The sequence below is a fragment of the Vicugna pacos genome, chromosome X, assembly GCF_048564905.1.
Source record: "Vicugna pacos chromosome X, VicPac4, whole genome shotgun sequence".
Taxonomy (NCBI): Eukaryota; Metazoa; Chordata; class Mammalia; order Artiodactyla; family Camelidae; genus Vicugna; species Vicugna pacos.
The window spans coordinates 112,907,540-112,930,575 of NC_133023.1; the positions used below are offsets into that span (position 1 = coordinate 112,907,540).

Sequence of the window (23,036 nt, forward strand, 5' to 3'; positions counted from 1 at the left end):
ATGGCCCAGCATTGGGGCCCCCAAAAGCTTGCAGGCGGGCAGCTGCAGGCCAGCTTTGAGGACAGCACCCCGGGGAGCGTCTTCACCTACACCAACAGCAACGCCACCAGAGGTGAGCGAGCAGGTGCCATGGAGGCTGGGTCACACTGGCTGGAAGGGCCCTCCTGGGACATGGGCCCCAAGGGGGTGCTGGCGGCCACCCATCCCACCCAAGAGAGCCTGTCTTCCTGGCAACCCGCAGAGACGGTCTTCTCTCTTAGCTTTTATGTATGATACCATGAATGAGGGGTTCCTTTCTGAACATACAAGGACACTGAAACTGTGAATATGCATTTGTGAACCACATAGGCTTCCCAGACCCTCTGAGAATTCCCATCCCAGGAAGCTTCATGAGCTCTCTCCTCGTGGCCCCGTGCTGCTAGGGAGACGCGCTCCCAGCATCCACCTGGCCGCACTGCCCTCAGCTTCCTGGGGAAGGAGCCGGGTCTGACTCATCCTTGCAAAGGAGACAAATAGCAGGAGTGGGAGGCTGGGGTGACCCGGAGGACGGTGGGTGACTTCAAGAGCCTAAAGTTCAGAAGAGACTGAGGTGTCATCTTGTCCAGCTTCAAGCCCGGAGCCCCAGCCCCTGGCTGCCCATTCTAGGGGGGAGGCTGGCTCGGCTCCCAGGGTTGCTGTTCAGCTGTGGGATGTCCCAGGAGGGAGGGCTTGGGCCCAACAGAAAGCGGAAAACTCCGTCAAGGCCGCCCGAGTTTCTGCCCCGGGAGCAGCCCAGGCCCAAAGCTTTGCAGGCAAGCCCTTCAGAGGGCCAAGGACACTAGTGACCCCCCACCCCCACCCCAGGTCCCTCCTTCAAACCAAAGACCTTCAGTTCCTTCAAGAATGTCTCACTTGCCACAACGGGGTTCTTGAACCAAACTGGTTGAGAACCCTGCAGTCCGCCTGGACTTGCTTGTTCGCACCCTGGAATGCCCTTGATGGAGAAGAAACAACGCTCTCCCTGGAGGCCCTTGCGGCTTCACCAATGCCCAAGATTCCTTATTGTATTTTTTTCCCAAAGATTCAAATGTCTACCAAAGACAGGGAAGATTGTAATGAACCCCCCAGGTATCCGTCTATTGTCTCATTTCATCTGTAACCCCCTCCACAAACCACTCCTCCTGATTTCTAGAAGCAGATCCAAGACATCACATTGGTAAAACTTCAGTAGGTACCTCTTTAAAACGCATAACCACAAGACTATTATCACGCCTAAAACCTAGCAGTGCCTTGATGTCAGTGATTCTCCTAGTTAGTGTCTAAAAAAACAAAGTCATATTTTGTTTTTCCAGTTTGCTTGAATCAGGGCTCAGATAAGTTCAACACATTCAGATGGATCGATAATGTCTTTTCATCCTCATTGAATTTAGAGGTTCCCCCTCAACCTCTGTGCAATTTTATTTGTTGAAAAAAGTCAGTTGTCCCTGGACTTGCCCACTTCAAACTTTGTTCCCACACCCCTTCCATTGTGCTCAGCATCGTGTTTCTGTAAACCAGCACTTAAGATGAAGGTCTGCTGGGAGGTGGGTTGGATAGGTCAGGCATTTCAGCAAGACCTCTCCATCAGGAGGGTGTCCCTTTGTCCGCATGTTGGCAGCTGCTGAAACTCAATGCTAGGACCCATGAAGCCACTGGGGATTTTGAAATGGTGACATTCTGATTTTTCTTACCCTGTCCTCATGGACAACTTCCATAAAGAGAAACTTGCTGTCATGTACTCTGGGGGCCCCAGGGTATGGTGCGTGTAGGGAAGGCAGAAGACACTCTTGATTCTTTTTATTTCCCCCATTTCAAAATAATCACTTGGCGGGGGGTAGGGTATAGCTCAAGTGTAGAGCACATGCATGAGGCCCTCAGTTCAATCCCCAGCATCTCCATTAAAATTTTTTTATTAAAATAAATAAATAAATAAACCTAATTACCTCTCCCCCCTCAAAAAAAAAAAAAGAAAGAAAGAAAAAGAAAAAGGAAAAAAAGAATAATAATGAATTAGTTCCCCAGTGCAGCCAGCTGGCTTTGACCTCTGTGCCTCCTTTCTCTCCCACTAAGCATCCTTTTCTCAAGGGCTTTGGGTAGAATTACAATTAGAGTATCATTTAATTACTCATTTGCTTTATTTCAGACACACTCATAGGGGTCTCAGAATAATGACACCAATGCTATCGCCAACAACATGATTACCAGAAACTTAACGTTTGGACAGGACTTCTTATCCTTAGAGGATATGCCACAAGTAGTCAGAAGAGTCTTTTCCAGTCCCATAGAATAGCCCCTCTCTATGTGACTAAACCATCAAGTGGATATACATTTAGGTCCATTTGTTTTATTTTTGATTTTTAAAATGTAGTCTTTTTATAATCACAGGATAAAATATTTGCAAGGCTCCACATTAAAATCTAGAAAATAAGGTATATAGAAAACGGTCTTGCTTCTGTGCCAGCCCCCATCCTCGATTCCCCTCCTGTGTGTATTTCTTAGAAGACCTTCACCTGGGAGCTGAGTGAGGGAGACACAGTGTTGGGGCATCATGGGTGCTGTGGGGTCCAGTTGTGCTGAGGGCAAGATATAAACCACCCTCATAGCCACGGGAGCCAAGAAATCCCTGTCTCTCTTAAATTAGTTTCAGTTTGGATTTAGTGATACACAGGTCAAGCATCCTGGTTAATTCGGGGACTCTGCGTGGTTGCCCTCCTAGGTGCTGGGAGACCTTGTTATGTGGCTGCAGGCACTGTGGATTGTAACCCCTTCGAGTATTCTGCCAAAATGATGGTGGTGATAAAGGCCCCTTCCCACCCGGAGAGGTGTCTATGACGTAATAAACGGGAGTTGCCCGCCTTTCTCTTCTGTGTCCATTTGCTGGGACTGCTGTGATGAAGCACCACACACTGGGTGGCTTTAGTGACAGAAATTTGTGATTGCCCAGTTCTGGAGCCCAGAAGTCTGAGATCCAGAGTCGGCAGGTTGGCTCCATTGTGGCTCTGAGGTTCCCGGCAACCTGCGGCCACGTGGCTGTCTTCTCCCGGCATGTGTTGTGTCTGTGTCCCAGTCTCACCTTTCTAGAAGGACACCAGTCGTGTCCACCCTAATGACTTCGTGGTAACTCAATCACCTCTGGACAAATCCTTTCTCCAAATAACACCACATTCTGAGGTCCCGGGGCTGAGGACCCCCACATATCTTTTTGTGGGGGACAGAATTTAGCCTATAGCAAGCTCATTCATTCCTTTGTTCTCTGAGTGCTGATTGTGAGCTGGACCTGCCGTGTAAGATGCGTGAGACACGGTCTGGTGAGGAAGGAGGAACATGCGCACCCACAACTCCCAAGGGTCGCCTCAGCTAGGGAATTTGGAAAGGTTTGGGAAGGCCAGGGCATCTGAGCCTGGCTTTACGGTGTGAAAGGGAAGAGGACCTGGGTGTGGAGGGAACGTGAGCAAAGGTCTGATAGCAGAAGGACTTGGAGCATGCACGGGAGGCAGTGCAGGGTACGCAGGGGGCTCGGGAGGAGGCTGGCCCAGTGCACTGGGGAGGAGGGGCAGGAATGTGAAGGGGTGGGGAAGGGCGGGACGGCGTAGCTCCTTGCCTCACTCCAGACCTCCTGCCTACAGGGCCCTTTGAAGGCCCCAACTACCACATCGCGCCTAGATGGGTCTATCACCTCACCAGCGCCTGGATGGTTTTTGTGGTCCTTGCCTCCATCTTCACTAATGGGCTCGTGCTGGCGGCCACCATGAGGTTCAAGAAGCTGCGCCACCCTCTGAACTGGATCCTGGTGAACCTGGCAATCGCTGACCTGGTGGAGACCATCATTGCCAGCACCATCAGCGTTGTCAACCAGATGTACGGCTACTTTGTGCTGGGGCACCCTTTGTGTGTCGTGGAAGGCTACACTGTCTCCTTGTGTGGTAAGCCGGCTGGGGGCCCAGGTCAGGGGAGGCCCAGGCTGCTGTGCGTAAAGGAAATACTCACCTGGCTAAGTCCCCAGGTGTGCCGGCGGTGCACATGAGAGGCACACGTTTGAAGGGAGACAGATGGGCAGGGGAAGCGGGGCTGGGGTCACCAAAGAGACAAGGGCTTGTGGTCCAACACACCCCGAGCGCCTACTCTGAGGTAGGCTGTGCCTGGGAACATCCAGTTTCAGGCCATGCAGCTGGCATGGGAGGGGACAGACAGATCCGGATAATCCCAGACCAGTGTGGGAGGGGAGGGCTTTGGGACTCCCACCCAAATCTGGGGCACAGGCTCTTTCAGCTCACCGATGTCAGCTTTTCCCAGGGAAAGAAGCAATTCCCATTAGAACTTCTGAGACATTGAGACCAGATCCCACATCCCATTCCCCATCCCTGTCACTAATACCTTTGTTCAGATCAACATTGGCCGAGAAGCACCTGGGCTCCAGGCTCTGTGCTGTCAGGCATAGAGGGTGCTGCACACACAGTCCAAGCCTTGAGTGCTCCCGGGTCCTGGCAGGAGGGGCTTCTATCCCAGACAGTGGCCACATGATGCCATCAGTCCTCTCAGAGGACCTTGTCCCTGAGGAGGTGATGAAGGGGCTGAATATTGAGTCAGCAGCCCAGGAGAGCTGGGCACAGACAGCTGGGTTGGCTGGGTGGGCAGAGGCCAAGTGAACAACGTGCTACTGCCGAGTAGACCTCAAGACCGTAGGCAGGCCTTGGAGTGGGGAGGAGACAGGAGGGGGAGACCCAGGACGTGGCTGGAAGATGGAAGGGAGGCAGACTGAGGGAGCAGGGGCCATGCCAGGCTAAAGCAGGAGCTAGGTCTATGGCACTTCTGGGCTCCAGGCCGGGCAGCGGGTGCTGGGGGTTGCCATGAGGCCAGGTTTCTTTCTCTGGGGCCCACAAAAAGGAGGACAGACAAGCCTGACAAGGCCAAAGTTGCCTCAGGAGCCCTTGTACAACACCCTCAAGAGAGAATGGAGGGCCGTGGGGCTGCAGCTCGGTGTCAACCCAAGAAGGTAGGGAGTCCAAGGGCCACAGCGCTCAGCACATGCAGCCTGTCTCTAGGCCCCAAGCCACCAAACCAGAGAAGGCTTGCAGCTGCTCTCCCATTTGGGAAGTTTCCCAGGGCCACCTGGTGACAATGCCTGGGTCCTCAGCTCCCACCTAACTTGGGTTTGTCTCATTGCTGCCTAAACTGATCTCCAATTCGGATTCCAAGGTGATGAGTTTCAGAAAGACATTGGGATTAGAGGAACACAGGGAGTGGGGAGCCTGGTCGAGGATCTGAATTACTAGTGGTGTGAGCGCCACAAAGTCACTTTACCAGAGAAGGTTGGGCAGAGTAAGTCCATCCCGAGTTCAAGTGTTCCATGTGCCTTGGTAGCTGGTGCATGGCCCTCCCGGAGTGGCTCCTGCGTATCACTCACATCTGGCTTGTCTTTATATCTGCTTGAGGTCTGCTCCTGGGTCGCCAGTTTTGATGCCATCGACACCGGGCTGAGGATGTCCGTGGCACCGAAACTGGTGACCTGAGGAAACCCATGGACCCCTTCTCAGAAGAATATTTGCAAATGTGCACAATGAGACCCACAGGGTTGCAGAAGCAGTAATGACGCTGAGACATAGGTGTCAAAGAACTAGGTGTTACTTACCAACATACTCGCTCAGTGGAAATATTAGTATTGAAAGCATTTTTTAGAAGTCTTACCGACACCATTCTTTATATTAAAGTATCAAATAACTGTATCTGGCCTGACAACCCCTGAAACGCCAAAGTGGTCATGAATACAGGGATATTGGGCAACGTCGGCCCCCTCTGTAGAGTAACCAGGTCCCGGGTACTGCCGACGCTACCACACTGGTGATGGCACTAAAGGAGGCCAAGTGTCTGTTAGAGGGTGGTGGGACCAAGACATCATTTTACCCACCCTCGTTCCCAAAGCTCTGGATTCTCCACCCAGACCTCTGGATGATGGGCAGTAGTGAGAGGTCTGGGGCCTAAAGGAGTATGTGCATGCTTGGCAGAGGGCACAGGCTACTGGTTCTTGGCTGGGACAGCAGCACCTCAGTGTGGCCTCAGGCGTGTACGTGTCCATCAGGAGTTGCATTGGTGGCATCACAAGAAAGGCTGGTGGTCGAATAAAAGACATATGGGAAGCAAGGTGGGCAAAGTGGCCGAATAAGAGTGGGCAAGGAGAGGCGGGCTGCAGATGAAATGCAGAGGAACAGGGAAAGCAGGCGTGAGAGAAAGAAACTGACGAAGAGACCCACTGCTCCCTGGACCTGAAAATACCTTTTGGAGACAGGTTTTGCAGGTAGGTAGGGGCATATCTTGTGATCTTGAAAAGTGTCTGCTCTCCCCTGCAGGGATCACCGGTCTCTGGTCCTTGGCCATCATTTCCTGGGAGAGGTGGATGGTGGTCTGTAAGCCCTTTGGCAATGTGAGATTTGATGCCAAGCTGGCCATCGCAGGCATCACCTTCTCCTGGATCTGGGCTGCTGTGTGGACAGCTCCACCCATCTTTGGTTGGAGCAGGTAAGGGTACCAGGGTGCCAGGAAGGCGAGCCATTTAGAACAGAGCAGGGAAGCCCAAACTCGTGATTCTCTTAGTGACCTTGGGGCAAACCACTTCCTGTCTCTGGGATTTTGAGGCCCCACGAGTAAAGTGAGGATGGACAGGACTCTCCCTGAGACCCCTTCGAGCGTACAGTGCCTATGGATGGATGAATCTGCCTGGCTGAAACATGGAAACGGGCCCTGTGGTCTCTATGCACCTGGAAAGGTCTGTTTATCCCAAACAGGAGCAGCTTATGGGAACACATGGAGAAACGCCACCAGCTCAGGCCATGGGCACATTTGGACTCCAAGGTTCTCTTGTCCACTGTGCCACAGGCCTCTTTCTTTTTTTAAAAAATTTATTTTTCATTGAAGTATAGTCAATTACAATGTGTCAGTTTCTGGTGTACAACACAATGTCCCAGTCATGCGTATACATACATATTTTTTTCATTAAAGGCTATTATAAGATATTGAACATAGTTCCCTGTGTCCAGGCCTCTTTCTTGAACCTTCTGAGAGGCTCCCCTTTCGAGGCTCCTTGGGTTGTAGGTATACCAGTGTCCTAACCAGGTGGATTCTCTGGGAGAAGAATCGAATTTTCAAGGAAGCAACTGAGGTGTCTGAGGTGGAGGGATGGCACAAGGATGCTGCACTTCTCTCATGACTAAGTTCTTGCGGTGTCTGGGGCGGGCGGAATGCTCTTTCTTTGGGAAGCTTCCATCATTCTGGGAGACCAGTCTCAGGAAAGCTTGTCTCTGTCACCCTCCTCACCCCACCACACCCACAGTGGCTGCGATGGTTAAACACGTGTGTTATCTCATTTAATTCTCGGACCCTTCTGTAAGCAAGTGTCTTTATTACAGTGGCTGCCTAGCTGACCCCAGAAAAAATGATACAGGTATTCACAGGTGTTCTTAAGAGGGCGCCTCCCCTCCCTTTGTAAAAAGGGGATGTGGTTGGGGTGATGAGAATGTTCTGGAACCAGATAGTGGTGATGGCTGCACAAGACTGTGAATGTACCAAACCTCATAATGATGTTGTATGTATTCACTACAATAAAAAAGAGGGCAACAGGAGACCTAAAAGTGCACACAGATTTACTGAGACCCTCCTGAAGGCCTTCCTTTGGAGGTGATGGAAGAGGCAGCAGTTGCACAGATTCTGAACATACTGAATGCCCTGAATTGTTCGTTTCAAAAATGGAGAATTCAGGGAATGTGAATTTCACCTTGCTAAAAACATCCAACAACCCAACCCAAGTCAGCAGCGCACGGGGGTTGGGGAGGGTCCCGGGTTGCCCCATGCACTTCAGGACAGGCTGCTGGCCCCTCTCTCCAGGTACTGGCCCCACGGCCTGAAAACTTCCTGCGGCCCAGACGTGTTCAGCGGCAGCTCTTACCCCGGGGTACAGTCCTACATGATCATCCTCATGATCACGTGCTGCTTCATCCCACTCAGCGTCATCGTGCTCTGCTACCTTCAAGTGTGGCTGGCCATCCGAGCGGTAAGCCCCCAGCCTGTGGCCTCCACCCCTGCTGGTAGGATCATGAAGGCCAGGGACATCTCGGCTGGGACAGAGGGTCACCTGGTCTGCTCTCCTTCCCTCAAACCAGACATGAATCTAGCAATTCCTTCGGGGCTGTGGTTGCTGCCCTGGCTCCCCTGCCCTTGCTGCTACAGGATGGGAAGGGACTGCCTCCTCTTCACGGAGGGGACCAAAAAGGCAACACAGCTGCACTGCCTCCTGACCCAGGACAGTTCTCCTTAGGGGTGGAAAGCCAGCCTCTTCCATGGGGTGGAGTGCCACTGGGCAGATCTAAAAGCAAGACCTGCAAGTCTATGGGTGTTTCTAAAAGGCTGCCACTGGTGTGCCCTCACCCCCCCACGGGGCTGTCTGCTCCACACTCCACCCTCCTCCCTGGGAAGCTGATCCCCTCGGCAGCCACACCCCTCCCCTGGTGCAGGAAATCAGCACGGGGCAGGAGAGGAGATCAGGGTCTGGGGTGCTGCGGGCTCTGTGCTTCCTTCATGGTACCCTGAACGCCATCCGTAAGTTGTCCCTTTGTCAATCAACTTGCCTACAATTAGCTTGATCTGGATGTGCCATCTGTCCCTGCTGGGATCCTGCATGGCACAGGGAGTAGAGGGCCCTCTGGGGTGGCACCTTTCCTGTCTGAATCTGCTTGTGCCCACAATCGGATCAGCATGTGCTTATATGCTCTTTCTAGAATGGAGGCCATGGGCTTGAGATAAGCTCCCTTCACCTCACTGCCTTCAGCCTGTGGGTAGTCAGGGATCAGAACCAACTGAGCCAACTCCCACAGGTCTCCCTACATGGCTTGGGCCATGTTAGCCCTGGGCTGAGGAGCCCCGCCTCCAGAACATGCCCCTAGGCTGTCACCCCTCATCCCCATCTGGCTGCTGGCCATCAGTCCCTGCCCACAGCAGGAAATGGCCCTGCTCTGCATCTTGTCCCGCCTGGCCCGCAGATCTGAGCATGGGAGGGGACGCTGGTAAGGAATCAGGTGAAGCCAAGAACACCCTCCTTAGCTCCCCCACCAACTCTTAACAAGAACCGAGCTAAGCAAGTGCTTGGAAGGTGCCAGCTCAGGGCTGTCGTGGCCAGCCCCCCACCCCGGCATTTTACCTCAGAGCCTGTAATAGCTCCCACAGGGCCAGCCTTGGCCACGTGCACTCCCGCAGGTGGGAGCTGCCGGTGTGCTGGCCAGTGTGCTGTAGCAGGCGCATCCGTCTCCTTCCCTCTACTACTCTCCATCCCTGAGCTGACCACCTCTCGCTGCCTCCCCGACTAGCTACCGGAGCAGCAGCAACACAGAATTCCCCCGGGGTTCGCTACAGAGCCCTGAGGGACTCTCCCACTCGCCGTCCTGGGCATAACTCTCTGTCTCCCCCAGGTGGCAAAGCAGCAGAAAGAATCCGAGTCCACCCAGAAAGCAGAGAAGGAGGTGACCCGGATGGTGATGGTGATGATCTTCGCATTCTGTCTCTGCTGGGGGCCCTACACCTTCTTTGCATGCTTCGCCGCTGCCCACCCTGGCTACGCCTTCCACCCTCTGGTGGCCGCCCTGCCAGCCTACTTTGCCAAAAGTGCCACTATCTACAACCCAATTATCTACGTCTTCATGAACCGACAGGTAAGTCATGCTGCCGGCAGAGCAAACCAGAAGTAGACCCTGGAAGACCCCGGTGATGGCTCCCACCAGGAATCGTGTCTGGGGGAAATCTGACAATGACCACCAGGACAATAACCCGGGAAGACCCGGCCTGTGACCCAGCTGCCTTTTCTGGTCTGGGCCCAAGGGTGGGCACTTCCTGCAGCACACCGTGTGTGCCGCAGGCCCTTCCCCTCTGTTGGCCTCAGGGCAAGCCTGAAGCATAAACACCCTAGGACTGCCAGAACACACCTACACCTACCCTAGGTGCACCCTTCTTGATTTCATAGACAAGACTCATCTCTCAGCCTTAATCTTTCCATACTCAAAGCCTAACTCTGATAAGGACACAAAGAGGCCCTTCTAGGCTGTGCTGGTCTTGGGCTTTCGTGATTTTATGGGTTAGGTCGGGGAAACACGCTGTGGTCTTGTCAGGCGGCAGCCATTGGGGGCTGGCACATCCGGCCTCAGCAGCCACCCGCCTATGACTCCTAGACCATACTTTGCCTTGAATTCCTTATGTCCACTTCATTAAGGTACAGCTGTGGTGTAACCTGATGGTGATCAGAAAGGTCTGTGGGTCAGAACCACCCCCCTGCAGGGGCCTCCCATTTCATTAGGCTGACGTGTGAGTGTTGAGTAGGACCAGCAGCATGTTGGACTCCCCGGGGACCCACTGTTGGCACCCCAGTACCCAGAGTGTAGTTCCACCCTCAACCCACTTCTTGTCTTCCACATGGTCCCTTTCTAGGTCTGGCTGTTGTTTGTGGAGTCCTAGGCCATCTTGCCAAGTCCTGTCTTTACCGGAGCCTTTCCTTGCTCCCCTTCTAGAACTCGCCCTCCTCTACAGCTGTCTGCACTTCCTGACCCTCCAGCCTTTCAAACTTTGCTTTCACTCTTTCTGCATTGCTATCCCTTCCTGTGGCATTCAGAGAGAATTTTCTGGAATGGAGCTCCACAAGGACACAGCTGAGCCAATTCTGCTGTTCAAGCCACTTCTTATATAACTCATTCCAACAATTATGTTTTTTATTTTTAAGAGTTTCAATTTTGGAGAGAGCTGGAGACAGTCAAGAATAGGCCTGGAATAGATAGGAAACGCCTCTGGTCTGCATTCTTACAGCATTTTTGTTAACTCAGGGATGATATGAGATATAATTTGAGACATGAATACAACCCACATCTCTTTAGGGGCCAAGCAGCAAAAAGCAGGGCCCTCCTAATGCCAGAAATTCTCTTGGCTGAAGAGATGAAGTGGGCCGTCGCCTACCTAGTCCTCACCTAGTTCTCACCCGGCCCCAAGACTGGAACAGAAACAACGTACAATCACTTTCCTTTCCACTGAAATGCCTCCAAATCTCTCCCAGATGTTGCAGGGATAGGTCACTACACCTGGGCCGCTTCGCCCGCATCACCCTTCTGTCACTGAGTTTTGTGCGGCTGCTGTAACAAAGCACCACACGCTACAGGGATTCAACGAACAGAAATCTAGTCTCTCAGTTCCGGTAGTGAGCAGAGATCAAGGTGTGGGCAGGCTGGGCTCCTTCTGAGGGCTCCGAGGGAGAATCTATCCTGGCATCTCCCCTAGGTCCTGATGGGTGCCTGTCACCTGTGGGGTCCTCTGCCTTCACGTGCACATGGCCTTCTTCCCTCTGGGTCTGTGTCCAAATTCCCTTCTGTTTATGCGGACACCAGCCATTGGATTAGGGCGTGCCCACTTCAGCATGACCTCACGGTAAAACACATCTGAACCACATCTGCAAAGATTGTTTGCAACTAGTGTCACATTCAGAGGATCCATGGGTGAGGACTTGAACATATCTTTGGGGGAAAACAATCTGACCCAAAATAGTCACCATCAACTACTAGATCCGATGGCTCAGATAACCGAATAGTCAAGAATGGACCATCCCTGTGGGCAAGGAGTGCCTGGAGCCTCCCCCTCGCTTCCCTGGAGACTCCAGATGGTAGAAAAGCAGGTGTACCCCATCCTCAGAGTGCCCCACACCCGACTGAGAGCCTAGCACACTGGCCCTGCCCGCCCTACTGAATGACACTTTCTGTCCTGTCAGTTTCGAAACTGCATCTTGCAACTTTTTGGAAAGAAGGTGGATGATAGCTCTGAACTCTCCAGTGTTTCCAAAACAGAAGCCTCATCTGTCTCTTCGGTGTCACCTGCGTGAGTCTCTCCCAGCCCCAACAAGAAAAACGTCTGCCTCCTCCCAGAAAACTGTCACCCCTCTCCCACTCTCTGGGGTTTTGGTCACACCGCCCCCACCCCATGTCTTCTCAATCCCTGTGAAATAAATGTAGTTTCTCTTTGCCAAAAATGACCAAGTCACAGAGGCTGCCACTGCAGTTTCGGGGCATCTGAGCCTCTGAGTGTTGGGTCACTGGGTCACGAGAGGGCAAGTGGGGGCAGAGGAGAGAGCAGCACTGCACTTCAGAGACATTCATCTTTTCCAAGCCTCGTATCTGCAGATGGGATGGAAGGATGGTGAGGAAGGGAAGTGAGAGGCAGGAGGGCGTCCATGTACCTCCCCGGGGCTGGTGGTGATGGGGGAGTAAGGGAGGGCTGAGAAGTGGCTGTCTAGGGAGGGCTGACTGGCTGCCCCCAACTCCCAGGGGACAGGAAGAGCTGGCAAACCTAGGCCCTTTAAGGCCCCTGTGACAGAGGCTTGGAGTCCTTGGCCGACTGTCTCCATCTGGCCGGGACCCAGGCCTCCCAGTCTGTGGTGGGGAGGGCGTGCCGCTTCTGCCAAGCCAGGGCTCCCAGCCCGATCAGAACAAGCGTGGTGCAGGTACGCAAGCGTGAGTTCACCAGCGGCAAGGGGCAGGCACACACGGTGGAGACCAAGACCAAGAGGAGGGTGGCCAGGGTGAGGATCAGGCTGACGAAACGGAACATTAAGTCCTGGGGACGGCACCTGAGCTTCTCTGTCATCGCCACTTGGGTCACTTGCTGTAGACTTTCGAGCTTGGATATACGGTTCTTGAAAGTCTCCATGACCTCCTGTAGGTGACAGAAACACACACTGTCACCAGAGGCCAGAGTTCCTAAGGGCTGCATGGCCAGGGTCAGAGAGAAGAACGCAGAGCACAGGCATGCCTAGGGCCGTCCTGGGCAGGTCTGTGCTTCCCAGGAGCAGCACAGGTCTGGCCAGCCTACCGGGCCTGACGCCGAGAGCCCGAGAGCCCGGCATGAGGGAGTGGGGCAGAGAGCGTGGGGAGAGCACGAAGCTGCCTGTCACAGGGGCGGGGACTAGCTAACCCAGGGCAAAAGCAGGGCTGCCGGCAGCAGGGGGTCCCGACGCCCCTCAGGTGTGAGGGCCGCAGGGCCCACCTCTCCAGACCTGGTAGGCTGCCTCTGGGAAAGGGCAGCATGAACACGAAGACTGGACGACAGGGCCCAGCTCCCGGGTTTGGGAGGTTCCAGAACAGACTCACTCATCTGTGGCTTCCCTCGTTACCTCCTCTCACTAGGCATTTCTCCAACAGTCCCCCATGAGGTGCTCACCCAGATCTCCTTGGCTCTCTCATAGGACAGATATGCCATTTTCTCCTCAGTGCAGGCCAGATTCTGTTTGAGGCAGTAAATCTCATCCAGGTGCCCCTGAAGGTGGACATTCACCTGTCCTTCCATCAGTGCTTGTCTTGGGAGCAGAAGAGAAAGGAATATTCGCTGAGGTTAAAAAGAATATAAAAACAAACAAAAAAGTACTCGCTGAGAACCCTGCCCAAAGCTTGTGCCGCTGGTGAGAAGCCCCACATCAAGACGAGACTTGCGTCCAGAATCCGCCTTCCTCCTTCTCTCTCCTCAAACTCCACCCAAACTCGGCCTCCTCCTCCTGGTCCGTTTCCAAAGACCCCACATGCACATCAGCCATACACATACTGACATTCATACACTTTTATATACAGCTATTCTTCTGTAACAGCTGTACAAAAATAGCAATAAACTAGAAGGGATAGAAATCAAACTGTAAACTGTGTGCCCATGGTATTCAATTCTGCATGTACCCTCACACCCCTGCTCAGTGCACAGCAGTCACCCCACAGACGCCCGTGGGTTATAGGGATGGAGCAGTTACAAGAGAGCACATGCTGCACGAGTCCACTGATGGGAAATGTCCATAAAGACAGAAACAGACTTGTGGTTGTTGGGGGCTGGGGAAAGCAGGACGTGGGGAGTGACTGCTACTGCTGGTGGCGCTTCTTTTTGGAGTCAGGACAGTGCTCTGGAGTGAGAGTGCTGATGGCTGCACAACTGTGAATATATTAAAAAACCACTGAACTGTACACTTTAAATGAGCAAATTGTATGGGATATGAATTATATGTCAATAAAGCTGTTACTAAAACAAAAACCAAGCTCAGACTGTCACAATGGCTATACAACTCGGTAAATTTACTGAAGATCATTGAAACATACAGTTAAACTGGTACACTTTATGGCATGTAAATTATATCTCAGTGGAGCTGTTAAAAAACACAAATAAAACATCACTACCTTTGTTTATGGCCACATATGTAAGTAGTAAAAGTCTAAAAGCACGTCTGGGAAAGCTAAGTGTCTAACAAGGTGCACGAGATGGGCAGAAGGAGGAGGGGGAGGGGAGTGTTTCAAGTGAATCATCTTTTCAAGTTTTATTTCTTAAAAAACATAAAATTGGAGGCAAATATGTTCAGATTTGAGACAGCTGGGGGCAGGCATACAGTGTTGATCATATTATTCTGTTTTCCCTGGGCTTGGAATATTTCATGATTTTAAAAACCTCTGAGGTTCCTCATTTGGGTACCAGATGGCTTCTAGCACTGTCATTTAGGGAAGGCCAGAGGAAGGCTTGACCCAAACCGGGGTGGTAACACAGGGAAGATACTGCAGACACAGAACGGGCTGGGGCCGAAGGCCTGTGGAGAACAGGGAATGTGAGGAGAGGAGGTCAACTATGTCCAAGTGAATCTCCATGAACATATTCTTCGTGAACGTGAAGTCAGCGAGTAGATTCTTCATGAATGTATTCATAAGAATGTATGAATAGGTTATTGAATAAGATGTTAACTTAGAAGGATATTCTCCCAGGCTTCCCTTGTCTCTGGCTTGTGACTCAGCTGACTCTCCTCTCCCGTCCATCCCTTGGTCAAGGACTCCTGTCTGTCCGGCATCTACAGCCACAGAGGCAAACGCACCACTGTGGAATGCGCTCTTACAAAGACAAAAGGATGCCCAGTCAACCAACATGCCCCACCCCCAATCTTCCAACGCTGTTAAGGCCACCCTTTCCCACATAAATGGTCTTAAATACTATTGTTGCAGAAGAGTACATTCTTGTCCACATTTGAGAACTGACTTTGACAGATGGAGCTTGAACCTAAAGGACTGAAACTCAGAGAAACAGACATAGGAAGGATGGAGCAGCCCTTGAGGGTCGGGTGGGGTAACAGGGCAGGGCCAGAGGCGTGCCTCCTGAGCAAACATGCAATCGCATGTGTCCTTAGAGGAGGGAGGAAAAGGCCACATGACGACAGAGTAGAGTGAGATGTGAAGATGGTGGCCTTGAAGATTGGGGTGAAGAGGCCACAAGCTAAGGAATGCGGTAGCCACAAGAAGCTGGAAGAGGCAGATTCTCCCCTAGAGTCTCGGGGCTGGGGGCAGCCTGTTCTTATGCTGACTTCTGACCTCCAGAACCATGATGGAATCAATTTCTGTCATTTAAGCCACCAAGTTTGGGATAACCTTTTTTTTTGGTGGGGTGAGGTAATTAGGCTTATTTATTTATTCTTGGAGGAGGTCATGGGGATTGAACCCAGGACCTCATGCATGGTAAGCACTCTACCACTTGAGCTGTACCCTCCCCCCTCAGATAACTTATGACAGCCAAGAGGAACTCCTCCAGGGGGCTACTGGCATCTAGTGGGTAGAGACCAGGGACACTGCTAAACATCCCACAGTGGTCAGGACAACCCCCTACAACAGAGAACCATCTGGTCAGAAAAGTCAACAGTGTTGAGGTGGGGAAAACCTGGGCTGTCGTGACACAATTTGGAGTTTAGGGCCCACCGAGTTATGGCTGAATGGAAAAGGCTACAATTTCAAAGACTGACGTACCAAGTGTTGGCAAAAGTGTTAAGCAACTAGAACATAAAATGGTACAACCATGTTGGAAAACAGTTTGGCAGTTTCTTGAAAAGTCGACCATACATCTACCTCATTACTGGCAATTCCACATATGAAAGCATATGTTCACAAAAAGACTTGTACCAGAATGTTCCCAGCAGCTCAATTCCTAACAGCCCCAACCAGCAGCAAATGAACGGGTAGATATATTGTGTTCCTCCCATGGAATAATGCTGAGCAAGAAGGAATGAACTGCTCCCATGCACAACTTGGATGAATTTCAAAATAATTACACTGGGTGAAAAGAAGTCAGACACAAATGACCACGTAGCGTATGATTCCATTTACTTGAAATGTCCCAGAATAGACCAAACCAGAGAGACAGACAACAGATCGCTGGTTACCAGGGGCTGATGGAAGGTGAATGGGGAGTGACAGGGTCTCCTTTCAGAGTGATGAAAATATTCTGGAACTAATGGGGTTCGTGTGAATGCACGAAATGCCATTGAACTGTAAGCTTTAAAACGAATAATTTTATGCTTTGTGAATTTTGTCTCAACTGAAAAATACAAAAGCCCTCTCGAAAGCAAACCGATACACCTGTGTCACAGAACTTTTCAGTTTGAAACTTCAGTTTGTGATGCACCAGAGATGTGACAATCACAGGGGCCTGGGTAGTGACCACACAGTTGTGGACACTGGGTGACACTTCATCAAGCTGAACATAGACACTTGCGCCTGAGACTCCGTTTCCCCATCTGTAAGGTGGGCATCTGAAAGCTACACGTAATCAAGGCTACGTGCTCCCCGTCGTCACTGTTTCTACATTACGTCATCTTCAGCCCGTTCTCCATTTCTCCCAGTAAATCTGAGTCCCACGGACCCATTTTGTTTTGATTTGTTTTGCTTCTAATGTATATTAATTAAGGTAGGCTGAGTGCTGGAGTCAACAACCAGAAAATCTCGGTGTCTGAACACAATGAAAGTCCACACCCACCAGTCTGATGGAGGTGGTGGTGGTGTGTGAGGAGCTGCTGCCTTAGAAGTGCAAGCTAGTGGAAGTCACACAGAGTGTGGCAGGGAGGCAGGTCGCGCTGCTCCCCCGCACGCCTGGCAGATTCTGATCTGCTGCAGGTTAAGTGCTTACCAGAGCCCAGCAGTCACCCCCAGCCTGGGCACTATGGAAACACAGTGGGTCTGCATACTGTCAGCGAGCTCCGGTTTGCCCTATGTAAACCTAACCTTGGAAATGTTATTTTGAAAAAGGGGTCTTTAAGAGTCCTGAGATTTTGGATTTGGTTGCCATGTCCTACAAAACTCACCTCCTGAGTTCTGAATTCTGATTGGTTATCTTACTTGACGGTGGGCTGTCCCTGAATACTCCTTGACTGCCCTTTAGGGATTTGCCAAGCAGTGTAAATGCAGGTTGGATTCCCTGTGCAAACAGAAGATGGGATTCCCATGCTGCTCTTCCCCACAAACACGGAGGTGCTAAAGGGACTGCGGAGGCATTCATGAAAATGCTGACAACCTGGGCTCAAGTAAGCGACCCCCACGCAGCAGGGAGAAAGCACTCCTCAGAAGGCAGTCAGGTTCGGAGCAAGGAAGCTGCACGGAGGGGCCTTGTGCCCCGACTTAGCTCTGAGCCCGGGGAAAGGGATCAGGGCTGGCGAGGCGGGTCCAGTCCTGATGCCCCCTTCAGCAGACAGGGACCAGCAGGGCCCCTCCCTGACTGAGGATGGCCACCTGCCTCGTTTGCCAGTAGAGGGCCAGGCGGGCAGGCAACAATGGTCAGGGGACTAGCCCTCTCCCCTCAGGGCTCAGTCCTGGAGCGGAACACTGACTGCCCCACTCCAGGCCAAGGCGGCAGGCAGGAGGGGCTCCACCTCACCTGCATTTCTCCTCCTGAAGGGATTCCAGTGACACCTGCAGGTCCGTCAGGTACCTCTCCTTTAGGCTCTGACAGGACACCTGGAGGCTGAGGTGGAACTTCTTGATTTCTTGCAGCTCTTCCTTCATCCTCTGCCACGGCAGGGCTTGCTGCTGGGCCACACGCTTGGTCTTGGAGGGCCTCCCCGGCTGCAAGGCTGGGCAGTGACTCTCCAGAGGGAAGTGTCCGATGACATGAGACAGGCTAGTGGATGGGAAATCCGCCCCATCTAGCTCGGGGGACTCTGAACCCAGGGCCCTCTCACTGGGCTGCTCGCAGTCATCAAGGCTGCTGTCTGCCCTCAGCACTAAGCCCTTGGGCCTGCAGCCCTCCTCCAGCTCCTGCAGCTGCTGGTGACACTGGCGGAGCCTTCGCTCGATCTGGGCGATGGTGGCAGAGGTGCGCTGGTTCACCTTCTCGAAGGCCTGCCGGATGTGGGGGGCCTGGTGCCGGTCGGCTTTGGACACCAGCTCAAGGTAGCCCGCGGTGTTCTCATCCCGGCTGGCCCTCTCCACCCTCAGCTGCTCTGAGAGGTAGAGGATGCGGTGCTTGATGCTGGCCTCTAAGTTCCGGGCCAGCTCCCCATCTGAGAGGCTGCAGTGGCCACTGGGGCCATCCTCACTGGATGACAGGGATCTGCATGAGGGAACATCAGAGGGGAGGGCTACAGTTGGGCTCTTGCTGTGTTCTGCCTGCAATGGGAAACAAGAATCACAAAATATGCACTTTTGTGACATACACAGGAGGAGGACTAGACACGTTATTGCTCCACTCTCTAAAAACGCTTACACGTATGCGCTTATACTGACACACGCACAATTTGTGCATCTAAGATGGGCCCAACACAGACTGGCAAATCAAGTTCATCTTCTGGGCCCCTCTCCTCTCCTTTTCAAGCACCTGACTCCTTACTCGATGGGCATACCTCACTATGGCCACCAAATGGCTAGAGTCCCCACCTCTACACCTGCCCTGTCTGTTCTTGAACTTCTCTTCCAAGAATTATCAATTGTGGGACTCATTTTATAAAGAATTGTTCTTGTAAAGTATGGAATACACTCACTTCCATTAATCCATACTGCTTGCTGTATTGCTACTGCCAGGGAGACAGGCAGGGAGACTTGCATCCCAGCAGGTTCATTCCTTCATCTAATCATTCAGTCAACACACATGTCCTGAATTCCTACCATGTGGTACAGAAGCCAGACACATTCCTTGCTCTCATAGAGCTGATGGTCCAGCGTGGAAAGTTCTATGTAACACCAACAAATGAGGCTCTCGTGTGGGGATGGATAATAGCAAGAGCATCGCCTTTGATTTTTGTTTTTGTTGGTATATATATATATATATATATATTTACTGACATAGTCAGTTTTCAATGTTCTGTCCATTTCTGGTGTACAGCACAATGCTTCAGTCATACATGAACATACATATATTCATTTTCATATTTTTTTCACCGAAAGTTACAAGATACTGAATATAGTTCCCCATGCTACATAGTATGAACTGCTTGTTTGCCTATTTTATATATATTAGTATCTGCAAATCTTGAACTCCCAATTTATCCCTTCCCACCCCCTTCCCCCTGGTAACCATAAGTTTGTTTCCTATGTCATGAGTGTGTTTCTGTTTTGTAAATAAGTTCGTTTGTCTTTTTCTTTAGATTCCACATATAAGTGATATCATATGGTATTCTTCTCTCTGTTTCTGGTTTGCTTCACTTGGAATAACATTCTCCAGGCCCATCCATGTTGCTGCAAGTGGCATTATTTTATTATTTTTATGGCTGAGTAGTATTCCATTGTATGAATATACCACAGACTGTTTATCCAGTCATCTGTCGATGGACAGAGCATTGCCTTTGATATAGAGCCAAGTTCAAATCCTGACTCTACCACTCTGGGACCTTGGGCAAGTTAATAAACCATTCAGAGGGTCACTTTTCTCATCTCTAAAATAAAGGTGGCCATAGCAGCATAACTGGAACACAGCAGACCAGGACAGAGTGGGCAGTGATGAGCTTGAAGATGGAGGAAGGGTCAGAACAGGTGGAGCCTCTGTTCTATTTCTCCTTTTTAACTAAAAGCACCTTCATGACTGTTTTCAATCTGAAAATGCTCTCCTGGTAGCAAGCCAGGAGTGATTACATTGTAATGGATAGCTTGGCTCTGTGCGTTTTATTGTATGCAATCATGCCCTTGATTGAAAAAAAGAGCATATGATACCACTATGCACCTAGCAGGTTGACAAAATTTAGATGAACTATAACAAATGTCAGCAAGGATATGGAGCAACAGGAACCATCAATCACTCCTGTAGTTGGTACAGACATTCTGGGAGAGTAGAGAAGATGTTATACATATATGTGATGGAATATTAACTGGCCATAAAAAAGGAATGAAAAATGCCATTTGCAGCCATATGGATGGACCTAGAGATGATCATATTAAGTGAAGTAAGTCAAAGGCAAATATCATATATCATTTATATGTGGAATCTAAAAAAATGATAGAAATGAACTTACCAGAAATAGACTTACATAGAAAACAAAGTTATGATCACCAAAGGGGAAAGGGGAGAAGGGATAAATTTGGAATGTGGGATTAACAGGTACACACTACTTCATATAAAATAAACAATGAGGACCTACTGTACAACATAGGGGACTGTATTCAGTACCTTGCAATAACCTATAATGGAAAAGAATCTGAAAAAGAATATACGTGTGTGTGTATATAACTAAATCGCTCTGCTATACACCTGAAACACTGTAAATCAACTATACTTCAATTAAGAAAAACATTTTGGGAAAGCAGTTGGTAATATCGTCAACTTGAAGACATGCATGCTGAGTGGCCCAGCAACTGCATTCCTAACTATATCCTTGACAGCCGAGTACACTAATACTCCTAACAGCCAGCTGCTAGAAACAACCCACCCACCGACTGATAATAGAATGTCTACATGAACTGTAATATATCAACAACATAGTACTGCACAGCAACGCAAGTAAACTCCGGACTTGAAAACATGAATGAACAAGCATAACGTTGAACAAAAGAAGCCAAAAATAGAATAATCTATACTTTATATGGTTCTATTCATATAAAGTTCAAAAGGCAAAATGAAATAATGTCATTTCAGAATGCACTCTCAGGCAGCAAAGCTATAAAGAAGAGCACAGGCATTACCAGTGTAAATATCTGGAGAGTGGCTCCCACTAGGCCAGGAGAAGGGGACCGTGACTGGGAGAGAGATGTGGAGGCTGGAGTGTCTGACGTGAGTAGCAGTTAAATGTGTGTTTCCCTTATTATTATTTCCTAAACTAAATGTTGATGTTTTCTGCACCTTTACATGCATATGCCAGATTTCACAATTTTTAAAAGTTTTTAAATGTTCAGTAGGTAGATTTAATAGCAGACTAGAAATGGCTGGAGAGAGAATGAGTAAATTGTAAAACAGAGCTAAAGAAAGCATCCAGATTGCAGCACAGAGGCACAAAGAAATAGAAAATTTGGAAAAAAATTGAAAAATAGAAGACATGGGAGATAGAATGAAAAAGTCTAACAAAAATCTAACTGCCATGCCGTAGGGAGAAAACAGAATGAGGCAACGGCAAGATTTGAAGAGATAGTCACTAAGAATTAGCCAGAACTGAAGAAAGACAAATCCACAAATTCAAGAAGCCCAAGGAATCCCAAACAGCATAAAACAGAAATAGATTCGCACCTAGACACAAGATCTTAGAAGCAACCAGATTTTAAAAGGTGATTACCTTTAAAACCATGACTTTTAAACTGAAAGCTGCCTCTTTGATGGCATCAGTGAAATCCAGAAGAGAGTTGAATAGTATCTTCAATCTGCTGAGAGAATAACTGTCAGAGAGAAAAAAAATAGATTACATTCAAAGAATCAGAAGCCAGAATGTCTTCAGACTTTTCAGTGAAGCACTACGAATTAGAAAATATTGAAGTAATACCTTCCAAACTTGGGGGGAAAGTAATTTTCTAACCTAGAATTCTACCCCCAAACTTTCGATTGTCAGGTTAGACTGAAGACATTTTCCAACACGAAAGAACTCAAATGGTTTACTTCCTCTGCATTCTTTCTCTGAAAGCTGCTAGAGAAGGTGTGCCACCAAAACCAGAGAGGACCTAAGAAAGAGGGAGAGATGGAGGTCTATGAAACAAGGAGCCCCAAGCCAAAAGAAAGGCAAGTGCAGTTTCCAGGATGATGGAAAGGGAACCCAGGCTGGTGGCTGGGTACTGGGCCTGGAGGGCAAGTCGAAAGGCTCCAGGAGAGAGTGCTCCAAGTGAATGAAGTGAGTGGAATGCAGGACATCTTTGAATAGCTGGAGAGGAGACAAACAGTTGGGGGAAGCGCTGATCTATTACAAGTAGTAGAGAACCAGCAACACGGTGGGTGTGAAGAGACAAGTGTTAACTCAAAGGAAAACAAAACATCAGGAGAGAAAGGAAAAGTCATTAGAGTTGCCATAGACTTGACAATGTTAACACCAAGGACTGATCTAACACAGATCATTGCATACTGTACTGGAAGGATGGAGGGGCAGGGTATGAAAGAGCCACACCATCATCTTTTACTGTGAGAAGTCAATTAATAATTCCTAAAATATAAAAAATAAAGAAATATCACTATAAACTATTTATTTAGAGAACTGGCGGTAAATACCAAAAGAAATAGCTAAAAGGGCGTTGAATGCAGTTAATTCTGGGGAATGGATGACTGTGTGTGGATGCCAGAGATTGCTAGTAAACCTTGTAGAACCATTTAATTCTTCTAACCAGGGGTTGGCAAACTATGGCCTGGTTTTGTCCAGGTGTGAGCTAAGAGTGGTTTTTACATGTTTAAATGGTTGAAAAAATCAGAAGGATATTTTGTGGCATGTGAAAATTACATGAGATTCAAATTTCAGTGTCTATAAACAAAGTGTGATTGGCACACAGCCACACTGTTTCATTTACCTATAGTCTATGGGTATATGAGGGCCACAACAACGGCCTAATTGAGTAGCTGCAAGAGGGAACATATGGCCTCAAATAGTTACTATCCGGCCCTTTACAGAAACACCTTGCTGACCCCTGATTTAAACTATGTTCATACATTCCACTGACAAATGAAAGAACCAAGTGTTTTAAAAAGAAGTAGGAAATAAAGAAAATTAAACTTTGCTAATGGCTTGTTCTATTGGGGAATTTTATAGGTATTATGTAAAATTCAAAATTAACCGAAGAATA

General features: G+C 49.8%; 2 protein-coding genes across 2 annotated transcripts in view; one reads left to right on the forward strand and one right to left on the reverse strand.

Moving 5' to 3' along the window:
• LOC102544218 (opsin 1, long wave sensitive) lies at positions 1–12,052 on the forward strand. Its single transcript, XM_006218499.2, has 6 exons — positions 1–112; positions 3,645–3,941; positions 6,363–6,531; positions 7,894–8,059; positions 9,471–9,710; positions 11,801–12,052. Exons 1-6 carry the CDS (start codon positions 1–3, stop codon positions 11,909–11,911), a joined length of 1,095 nt encoding a protein of 364 aa, XP_006218561.1. The 3' UTR covers positions 11,912–12,052.
• The window catches only part of TEX28 (testis expressed 28), a 25,427-nt gene continuing 14,067 nt past the window's right edge, over positions 11,677–23,036 (reverse strand). The window contains exons 2-5 of the mRNA XM_031671454.2: positions 21,554–21,653; positions 17,737–18,467; positions 13,246–13,381; positions 11,677–12,741 (exon numbers count right to left, since the gene is read on the reverse strand). Of these exons, the coding sequence (XP_031527314.2) occupies positions 12,385–12,741; positions 13,246–13,381; positions 17,737–18,467; positions 21,554–21,653 (1,324 nt within the window). The 3' untranslated portion in view covers positions 11,677–12,384. The remainder of the gene's footprint in view (positions 12,742–13,245; positions 13,382–17,736; positions 18,468–21,553; positions 21,654–23,036) is intronic.

Excerpts from the sequence above, each read along its gene's own strand:
- LOC102544218 (XM_006218499.2), top strand. The coding sequence starts at position 1 with ATGGCCCAGCATTGGGGCCCCCAAAAGCTTGCAGGCGGGCAGCTGCAG. Across the intron at positions 6,532-7,893 it reads CCCATCTTTGGTTGGAGCAG|GTACTGGCCCCACGGCCTGA; the intron begins GTAAGGGTACCA and ends CCCTCTCTCCAG. Across the intron at positions 9,711-11,800 it reads ACGTCTTCATGAACCGACAG|TTTCGAAACTGCATCTTGCA; the intron begins GTAAGTCATGCT and ends CTGTCCTGTCAG.